The sequence below is a fragment of the Microtus ochrogaster genome, chromosome 4, assembly GCF_000317375.1.
Source record: "Microtus ochrogaster isolate Prairie Vole_2 chromosome 4, MicOch1.0, whole genome shotgun sequence".
NCBI classification, from domain to species: Eukaryota; Metazoa; Chordata; class Mammalia; order Rodentia; family Cricetidae; genus Microtus; species Microtus ochrogaster.
In genome coordinates, this window is record NC_022011.1 from 53,049,289 (window position 1) to 53,060,226 (window position 10,938).

The 10,938-nt window shown below is 48.0% G+C and overlaps 1 protein-coding gene across 1 annotated transcript in view; it reads left to right on the forward strand.

Moving 5' to 3' along the window:
- Pax8 (paired box 8) overlaps positions 1 to 10,938 on the forward strand; it is a 47,616-nt gene that overhangs the window by 33,011 nt on the left and 3,667 nt on the right. Inside the window, exon 9 of the mRNA XM_026778637.1 lies at positions 5,715 to 5,816. Coding sequence (XP_026634438.1) covers positions 5,715 to 5,816 — 102 coding nt within the window. The remainder of the gene's footprint in view (positions 1 to 5,714; positions 5,817 to 10,938) is intronic.

Genomic DNA, 10,938 nt, shown 5'->3' on the forward strand with positions numbered 1-10,938 from the left:
TTCTTCTTCTTCTTCTTCTTCTTCTTCTTCTTCTTCTTCTTCTTCTTCTTCTTCTTCTTCTTCTTCTTTCTTCTTCTTCCTCCTCCTCCTTCTCCTCCTCCCCCCCCATCCTCCTCCTTCTTTTTTCTGAGACAGGTTTTCTCTGTGTAACATTAACTGTTCTGGAACTCACTGGGTTGACTAGACTGGTCTTGAATTCAGAGATTTGTCTGCCTCTGCCTCCTGGGTGCTGGGATTAAAGGCATAGGCCACCACCACCCTGAGACATAGGCTGCATTATGGATTATAGTTAGAACAGCCTAGGGCAGACTTCCTCGCCCCGAAGCCCCACACTTTCTCCCATTCTATCACCTTCTAAAGTTGGAAGTATCCCTGTCAATATGTCCAATCAGGGCTGATGCTTCTCTTGTCTGTTAATTTAGTGGACCTGCCCTCCAAGTCAGCTACAGGACTAGGCGGACTAGGAGGTCATCTAGTCCATGGGCTAAAGCAGCTGACAACAGACACCAGGTGGTCACTCAGGTATGAGGTAACCAAATATGTAGAAGACCCTCGGCCAGGTGACCCCCACAGCCAAGCCTAGATGGGATCACTCCTGAACGACTGGCCACAATGTTAAAAATCTAGTATCGAGGTGAAGGCCGTAAGAAGAACACAAGAGTGAACAGGCTTCTGGGATCTGGGGTCCAGGGATCCAAGAGCAAGAAGCAGGTTAGGACTGGAGTTTAGAGAGCCAAGCCCAGATCTTCAGCCTAGGGGCAAGACAGGTAGGTGACTGTTTAAGCTGAGTTCAGGTGATCGGTGCAGATCGTTCCCACCTGAGGGCTGGCCAAAATGGGCCCTAAATACCCATCACTTGACTGAGTCCTCATGAGGTCGAGAGATCATGGAGGGGTGGAGGAATGTTAGAAATGGACTGAGCTTAGGAGCCCAGGAACTATAACCTTCCAACCAGGGGAAGAGCTAAACCTGGGAGAAAGAGGAGGAGGCAGAGAGCAACACATTCCCGGGATATTCTGCCTCATATACCCACTCATAGGGGTGGCAGGGAGAGTCAGGAGTTCTCATTCTGAAGTTAGCCATGCTCGATGCTGCATGGATCTTCCTAGCCCCTCATCTCTGTGGCCCTGCCACCTGCTGAACCTCTTTTACCTGCTTCACAGACTTTTTCTCCCTGGGTTCTGTGAGTGTTGTCTCCAGAATGACTGCTCTCTGAGCCTCGGCATTTTTTCTGGTCAGCCAAGAAACAGGAAACACTAGGACTTGGGCAATAGTGAGATTTACCTCCAGTTCCTGGCAGCCCCCTTTAAAACACCCCCACCCACCTACCCACCCAACAGCCGCCTGTTGGATTCCAACCCACTGCCCACGACAGTGACATCAAGGACATCCTTGTACTTGCTGTTCTGAGACTGACTTCAGCTCAGTGGATGGGAAAGCTGCAGTTAGGTTTTTTATCATCAAGGAGCCCAGGATCCTCCTCCATCCTTCTGTACAAATTATATTTAGTCCTGCCAAAGAGATTTCTGGGTTGCCATAAATTTTCCTTGCTTTCAGAACAAGATAAGGCATTGAAAAGGGGTTACACAGAGGGCAGACATCAAAGGGGCCAGATGAAATAGTCTAAAATCACCTCTACCCCCTGGATTCCTTCCTCTAGCTGGTGGCTTTCAGTTCCTGCAATCTACCTCTAATTAGAATATTTACCAAGAGCTCTGGGGTTCCAGAATTTTCCTAGAGAACCCCGCTTTGTAGCCTACCAACCTATGTTGATGCCCATGCCAACATTTTAAAAAGAGGCCCCCATTGGAAGTGCCAAGGAGGTGGAATTGAATAGTAAAAAGAAATTGATTATGAAGAGCCTTCAAAACAGAATGGGGAAAGAGGGTGTGTCTGACCAAAGGGTGTGTCCATCTCCAACTGGTGGCTTCTGTTGTTTTGTTTCGTAGATTGTTCAAGATTCTCCGTTGTTTTATTTCTTGTTTTGAGACAGGCTCTTACTATGTCACTCTGGTGGTCCTGGAACTCACTGTAGACCAGGCTGGTCTGGAACTCACAGAGATCCTGCTAGCCTCTGAGTGTTGGGATTAAAGGCGTGCATCACCACACCTGATGTGGTTCAAGATTCTTGACCCTCTGACTTTGTTGTTGTTGTTGTTTGTTTGTTTCCAATACTGGGCATTAAATTCAAGCCACACCAGTGCTCTGCTGAGCTGCATTCCCACACTACAGAATCTTGTTCTTTCAGAAACTAAAGCAGAGTGGCTGGAGGGATGGCTCAGCAATGAAGAGCACTGGCTGCTCTTGCAGAGGGCCTGAGTTCAGTTCCTAACACCCACATGGTGGCCCATAACCTTCTATCACTGCAGTCCTGGGGGATCTTATTCTGGTATGAGAATGCGCATACAGATGAAACACCCATAGACATAAAATACAGAAACAAATACATCTTCTTTAAATAAAAGAAATGGAAGCAGAGAGTTTTGTGGGGGCTGTTGAGACAGTCTGTGAAGGTACTGTTTGGGTAGGGCGGTGTCCTGTTTGTCTTTCCAGGAGGGCTAGGTTTTATTAGGGGAAGTCTTCAGTGGTCAGTTTGGGCCATTGACTCAGAAATCTTTCTTGCTGAGAGAAACTGAGGAGAAATGAAGATTAAGGTCCCTGAATAGGGGGACAGAGACCAGTGAGTTCTTTCGCAAGAGCTGGTATTCATAGGGTGAGGCCCCACTGATAGAGATCATGGGTTAAACCGTGGCCTGAGGTGTGTGGCCAGGGAGTCTATATACACTAGACAGCCAAGAAGAAGCTGCTGTTCAGGTGGTAGACAAAGGCCAGGAGGGCGGGAGGCGTGGGACCACAGGCTCCCAGCATGAGAAAGGGCCCAGGGAGCAACAGACTGGCGTTAGCAAATAGAAGGCCAGAAAGCCAGAACTAATATTAATTCATGGGAGACATGGACCCTGCCTCCAAATCCACCACACAGTGTGCCTAGAAGTTCCACCAGCCAGGAAATAAGGTGAACCCTAGTTACAAGCTCTTCTCTGAATTACATCTTTGTGTGGCAGATAGGAAGATTTTGGTCTGGAGAAATTAAGTGACTTGTTCGTAGTCTTGCCTGGATCTAGTATTCAGTCTCAGTTTCAAAATCTCTCTCTCCCCCCGCTCTTCTTCCCCCTTGCTCTGTCTCTCCCTGTCTTCCCCCTCCCTCACTACTTCCCCCTCCTTCTCTTCCTTCCCCCTTTCTTGCTTCCTCCTTCCCTCTAGTAGGTCAGAGAGAAGAAAAGCAAATGCATGAAGCCTAAGCAAGCCCTCCCTGTCTCTCTCTAATATGTCACCCTGCTGTCCACCATCCTGCTCCCCTTCCCTCACACCCCCCTTTCCCAACCATCGTCCCCAGCAATGGCATCATCATATTGCTGACTCCTTGTCTTGAAAATCAAAGCTGATTTTGGGTAAATCTTCTGTTTATTCTTCATTCTAAATATGTCACATTTTCCTTTTCTTTTTCCATGTTTCCAGCCCTTCCTTTGTTCTTCTGATGCCCTTACGTCAGGTGAACAGAGACCACCTGTTCAGTAGACCAGTCAGAGCTGGATACTCAGGAAAGGCGGGTCAATTTGAAACTGGTGTTCAGGTGTCTAAAAATCCTAATGCCATTTTAAATAATGAATGCTAACAGCTTATTTCTGACAGGATATTTTTTTCTGCAAGAACTTCACCGATGTGAACATTTCTAGCATGTGTCCATTGCACTACCCAGTGTCTCCCTAGAGCATGAGGAACAGGTTGAATTATACTCAAATCCTCGGAGTTGTAGGACCAGTTTGTGTAAGGCTGCGCATATTCACCACCGCCCCCATTGAGGAAACAGGCTTAGGGTCAGAGTGACTGGTCTCAGGGCAAATAGAAAGCCATAGAAGCAGGATGAGTACCCAAAGTCCTCTGGTTTCCAGTCCCTTCTCTCTGGAAGGACAGAACTTGAAAGTGCAGGTGTTGCCGCAGGGCTGCGTCTCTAGTCCATCTTATCTAATGAACCTTCTCATCTTAGTGTGAAGCTTGCTCTTCAGTTCTCTCTCTCTCTCTCTCTCTCTCTCTCTCTCTCTCTCTCTCTCTCTCTCTGTCTGTCTGCTAAGTCCTCAAGTGCCTAGCTCTTAGAACTTTCTCAATAAGCACTGTTGAATGAAAGAATTGTCCTCATGGAGTAAGATGGAGTGAGTCCCTTTGTGGCTGACAGTTCACATGGGGTCATGGTATACCTTCCCATTTCTTATCATTAGCTAGGTACCCTTCCAAAAAGTTTAGGGATGACGGATCTGGGAGGGTATATGGGAAGAGGGGACAATCTGTGACACAGAGAAGATAAGTCTGGTGAGTTGGTTGTCAGGAACTCACAGGAAGATGGTGGAAAGCGTTTGGGCTGAGTGGCTATCATCTGACACGAGGGTATTTCTACTAGGAGTGATTTTACCCCTGATTCCTCCACCCTGGGGTCATATAGCAATGTCTGGAGATCCTTTATACTCACCTGGTGTACTGAAGTCTCGTGGGTAGAGGCCAGCGATTCTGTTCTATATGCTTTAATGCACAGGACAGCTGCCCAACAAAGAATTTACCAGCCAGTCACATCAGTACCACCGAGATGGAATTCTACAAACATCACTAAGAACTAGTTTGCCCAAGTAATTCATTATTCGTATTGTAGCATTTTCAGAGTGGACTGGCCATCGTTACTAAATATTCTGAGTCAGTGTTCATCCCACGAAGAGACCTGGGCAGCCAGGATGTGCAGATTCTGATCTGGTCCACAGAACAGGAACGATGAGGAGGCAAGCAGTCCAAGGACTCTGGTTCTTGGGCTGGGGTAGATGGAGAGAACACCAGCAGGTCAAGTGAGGTCTCCCAGAAGGGATGCGAAGGAAAGACAGATCCAGGGAGATGGGGGCTCATAGGGATGCCTTGGCATCACGAGGATGTAGGCATGCCACAAATCACAGATCGGCAGAGGTCAATCGGGGATGAAACATCCTGGAAATGGCTTTTTAAAGAAGTACGATTGATAGGAATGCCAGTTAAGATCGTGTGGGAAAGACAGCGGTCCCTTGGTGGTGTTCCTTTTATATCAGGAATCGTCAACATGCTTCATGTCCCTTACTTTTCTGATTAATTATATCCACCTGGAAGTCCAGGCCGACCAGCAGGAGCTTCCTCTGTGGTTGATTAGCTTTGTCTGCCATGTATCCCCCAAAGGACAGTGATGGATCATCCATCTCTCTCTATTTCACAAGGCCTGCTTTCGTCATTCTTTTGAGAGCCAGGTGAAACGCGGTGCCCTGAGTTCTGTGGCCTCTCGTGTATTTATTTAGTCCATTGGGGCTGACTCTACGCTGGACAGGGAGAGAAAGACCAAGGGAACTCCACCCCTGGCACCCAATACCTTGATTTTTTTGTAGAGGAATAAAATATTTGTGAAAATAAAGCTCCTAGGGAATGGGGAACAAAGTAAGACTGCAGTTGCGAGAGCCCCTTGCTTGGTGAGTCTCTTTCCTCAGAGAAAATGAGAAGCCGGGCTCAGAGGAGAGAACTATTAGGTTTAGAGAATGGCTGGGGGCTCCAGCGCTATTGACTGAGGAAGGACTTGCTGAGCCTCGGCAGGGTGGGCTGGTGGGCCTGGGAGCCACCTATACGCCAACTAATGACTCTTTGGTGTCTTTTACCAGGGCGAGAGATGGTGGGGCCCACGCTGCCTGGATACCCACCCCACATCCCCACCAGTGGACAGGGCAGCTATGCCTCTTCTGCTATCGCAGGCATGGTGGCAGGTAAGGGCTGAGGGACTGGGCGTAAGCATGGGAAAAGGGAAGTATCAAAGAAATGGGAGCCAGTAGGTGACAAGAGATAGGCCTGGTCCCAAAGGACACTGAAGGATGGGCCAGAGGGGTTCCTTCATATAAGCACCCAGAGAAAATCCCCAGTGCCAGCGTGGCTCCTGGACTCTGCTTTTCTTTAGCTCTCCAGACTCCCCACCTACATTCACATCCAAGCTCCCCTGCTTCCTCCTCTTGCACTGCGTTCAAGTGGAAGAGTGTGAAATAAACACTGTGAGACAAACACGAGCCCAATCCCCTGGTCTCCTGTGATTTAAATGAAATCAGATAATGAACCTCAGTTTGCCTCTCCAATAAATTCTGAAATCTGAGTGATGGCAATGATGATTATGGTGAAGGTAACAGTGATAATGAACACACCGGTGATGTGATGAGTGAAATAGACCTTCCTCTGCGGTCCACACTCACCCAGCACTGAGTAGGGCCCAGGTTCTACCGACTGTAAGGATGCCACAGAGTGTGAGCTAAGAGTCCTTCACACTCATTTTGAAATGCCCTGGAATTTTGCTTGACAGTCCTTTTGGTGTCTGTCTGCCAGTCATGATCCGATGACCCAGGATTTCAGGGTCTGAACAAATGAATAGTTTCTTTGGGAAAGTCCCAGTCTTTTAGGAGCCATGTGGGAAAGCTCCAGGGATCCATGGAACCATTTCTACTGCCCATATAGGTATAAGGGCCTGACGCTTTTGGGGGAGGGCTCTGTACTCAGGGCCATGTGTGACACCCCAATAACAACCCTGTACCAACCTCCCTGGCTTTGACCCTAAAGACTTGGCCCCATTCCACCAAGCCTGCTTCCCCCTGGCAGGGGTTAATCTTTGCCAGCCACCCACCCACTCCGGGCACCCTGTGCACAGGCAGGTGGGTTGAGTTCTCTTAGGCAGAGAGAGGGGAGGGATCAAGGAGAGGAGGCTTTGCTCCCTGGGAACCTGCTGAGCTGGCACTTGTTGCTGCCCGGTTACCGTGGCGATGTGGTTAATGCAGCGTTGAAAATACAGAATTCTGACTCCTCTCTCCCTCCTGGCCCCGGACTCCCTCTCTCCCTCCCTCCCTCCCTCTTGTGGAGCGTGAAATGAGATTGGTCAAGATAAAAAAGGAAAAGATTCGGTTATTTTTTTAAGAGTGTGGATAATGGGGCCTCTCAATCAAAATCCTAGGCTCCAGTCTGCTCCCTGCACCTCCCTTTTCCAAGCCCTCCGCGTTCCCTGCTGCCTGCTTAGAGGAGAAGGAAGCGACATAAAGCAAGACCCCCCCCCCCCCGCACTTAATTATGAATGGTTCTTGGGGGCAGGTCCAGGGCAAGGGGTTCCTCGGGCCAGAGTGTGACGTGGGGGGCGGGACAGAAGATGTGAAGGACTGCGTGGGTGCTGTGAGGAAACACTCTCACACACGAGCATACGTGTGCTGCTGCTGTGTGTGCATGCATACACACACACACACACACACACACGCTACGTTGACTGCAAGTGAACTGCAGCGGGGAAGGGTCTCACCGCACACAGTGAGGGTCTCCAGTAAGCTGTGTCCGCATTGGTTTTCAGGAAACGCAATGCCATTAAAATGAGTCTCCCGGTTCCTGAGAGCACTCCTGTGCAAATGGCTCCTGAAGGAAGGTCTTTCGTAGAAAAATAACACCATATTCATCTCTTACCACTGCCTATCATCTGTCAGTTGACCGAATGCGGAATTTTTTTTCCATTAAAGTCGCTTAACTCAGTAAGCACCTACTGCATACACGTAAGGCAAATAATTAAGGGCTTAAATAAGGCTCGCCAGCTACATTCTTCAATCAGTTTGCAAAGAAATAAGTGATCATTTATTACACATTTCTGCATACCTGGCCATTTATATGCGTAACTTTATTTCTCTTTCATCCTTATAGTAAATCTTGGAGGCCGGTAGAATCCAAGTTTCCTAGCTAGGGAAACCAAGGTCTACAAGAACCAAATGGTGTGCTCAGGGATGGTACTAAGTGACTGAGTCGTTCAAACACAAGTCTATTGATTTAGCGTCTGTGCCTCTTTCCGTTTTCCCACACTGCATTCCATCACACCATAAAAAGACGCAAGCTACATCTGACCCTGCAAATAGGCTTTGATATCAGTTAGAAAATAGAACCAGCAGATTAGAGAGTTAGCTTCATCCTGACATCTATCCATGCTTTCTCCCATCCTTCCATTTTCTCTTTTCATTCAACCATCTTCCTTTTTTATTAATCCATCTGCCTATTCTTATCCATCCATCTTTATATATGCACACATATATCATCCCATGCTTCTTTCTACCCATCGGCTTTTCCATCCGTCCTTCCGTCCGTCCATCCATCCATCCATCCATCCATCCATCCATCCATCCATATCTCTTCCTTCTTCCCACGTATCCATACTTTTACCTATCCCTCTTTCCAGCCATCCCTCCAGCATTTTCATTATGAATACTTCTACTATCCACATATCACTATTCAGCATGGCCCTCTGTTTGTGGGATGGGCAGGAACAAGCAGTGAGCCGGTCAATGAATGAATAAACATAATATCCCATGAAGATAACTATGTAAAGGCAATAAAACGTGCTGATCAACGAAGAGCCACAGGGAGAGCAGATAACTACTTGAGATTGAATAGACAGGAAGACCTTCCTGAAAAGATTTTCAAAGTGGTCAGCCAAGTGATAAACTGAGGCTGACCATCCCTGGCCCAAAAGAAGACCAAGTGCAAAGGCCCCGAGGCAGGAGAGCTAATTTAGCATGACAGTACCCTGAAAGAAGATGAGCGGATTGGAGAGTAGTGAGCACTGGGAGAAAAGTCCCGCAGAGTGTGCAGAATGGGCTGTGGCAGCAGGGCCACGCATTAGAAGGCTTCTCAGGTGCTTGAGGAAATAGATTGCAGATACCGAGACAAGTTAGGGAATCAATGCTCAGGTTTTTGTAAGAGACGACAGTTGCTTTAGCTAGGAGAGTAGGCCTGAAGGATAAGAGGGACACTCGATATGTGTTGGTGATGAATCGAACATTACCTGCCGAAGTTGACTGCAGAGATGAGAGCTAGAGGCAGCAGACGTGGGGTAGGGCTTGGGGAGCTTCGTGGATGATGGTGGTCAGCACCCAAGTGGGAACATAGGAAAGGAAGCGGTGAGGAGGAAATCAAGGGGGGTTCAGAGGCAAGAACAGAGTTGAGATGATTAACTAATTAGCAGCTTTGGCATCCCAGAAGGCTTTAACATGAAGCTGGGGTTGGTTCTTCCATATGATGTGGAGTTCTAACAAAGAAGGGACTGGGAAGAGAGGAAGCAGAAATAGTAGGCAGGTTGCAAAGCAGTGTGGGGGACTGAGTAGCATGGATTCCAAAGGAAGTGAGAGACTAAGAGGCCAGTTGGCTGTTCGCTACCATTGAAGTGGTCCTTGGAATGATCAGCTTTGACTCCAAGGCGCTTTGCCTAGAACAGCATTGCCCAGATTGGAAAAGAATGTGAAGATGAATTCAGAGAAAGAAGCTAGTGGCATCTGATATAAGAACAAAGGGGACTGGCCTTTCCTGGACACGGTGCCATTTCATTTTCTGTGGCTATGTATAGGTTGACAGATCTGCTAGCAGAAATGCCGCACTCCAAGGTGTACCATCTACCCAGATGCAGCCTCTATCCCAGCTTCCCGGTGACGGAGGCAAAGAGGCACTCAGAGCATATGTTAACAGACCGATGCCGAGCGAGCGGATGCGTGCATGAGTGGTAAAAATGAGAGGACACGCATGTTGTATTACTCCGCTCTCTCCCTTGACCTTTAGAGATGGCAGTGTTAGCACTGGAAGGCCAGAGGAAGGGCATAGGATGGTGGCCCTTGCTGCACAGCCAGAAGAGAATTGCCCTTCTCTGAAGGAATGCTGAAACCGGACTACACAGGCAGTCAACAGGCTTAGTTCCTACTGTGGGCTATAGGAGCAAGCCTCAGCAGAGGAACGTGCCAACCAGGCTTCAGTTCAGCCTCTCATTTAGCAGTGTGGCCTTGGGAGAAAGCCTTGGGGCCTTCCCTAGAGAAGTTTCTTCATTCATAAGTAAATGGTTGGATTAGATAATTTCTTTGCTTTCTTCTCTCGTCCTCCTTCCCTGCCTTCCTTCTTGTGTATTTATTTTCTCCCAGACGTGTGTTTGAGTCTGTCCCTAACCCAAAGAAAGTGCTTGTGGCGCGTGCCTTTAATCCCAGCACTCGGGAGACAGAGGCAGGTGGATCTCTGTGAGTTCGAGACCAGCCTGGTCTACAAGAGCTAGTTCCAGGACAGGCTCCAAAGCCACAGAGAAACCCTGTCTTGAAAAACAAAACAAAAAAAAAAAAAAAGAAGAAGAAGAAAGTGCTTGTGTTCCGACCATAAGCTTGCTTGCTGCCGGGTATTGAACTGCTAGACACAAAGAGGGTTCAGCAACCTCCCCTAGCTCTGTCTATTCCCTGGCTTCCACTCATACAAATGACAGCTCCTCAGGAATGAAGCAGTCCATCTGGCCCCAGCCCAGCCATTTACAATGGGTGGTGTGACTGATATGAGTATCCACTGAACTTTTAAAAATAATTTATTTATTTAATGTGCGTTTGTACTTTGCCTGTATGTCTGTGTGAAGCTGTCAGGTCTCCTGAAACTGGAGTTACAGGCAGTTACAAGCTGCCATAGTAGGTGCTGGGAATTGAACCCAGGTCTTCTGGAAGAGCAGTCAGTGTTCTTAACCACTGAGCCATCTCTCCAGCCCATGAACTTTTTTTTTTTTAGCACTTGTTTCAGGAGAGAATAAAAGGAAGCCAACATTCATTGATGCTGCTTTTATCAAGAGCTTGAGTCTAAGTACTTAATACACACCAGCTAGTTTAATCCCATGAGACAGGGACAAGAGTTCACTCCATTTGATAGAAAAGGACACTTAAGGCTTAGAGAGAGAGAGAGGGGAGACAGAGAGACAGAGAGACAGAGACAAGCTCAGGAGAGAGAGAGACAGAGACAGAGAGACAGAGAGAGAGACAGAGACAGAGAGACAGAGAGAGACAGAGAGAGACAGAGAGAGAGACACAGAGAGAG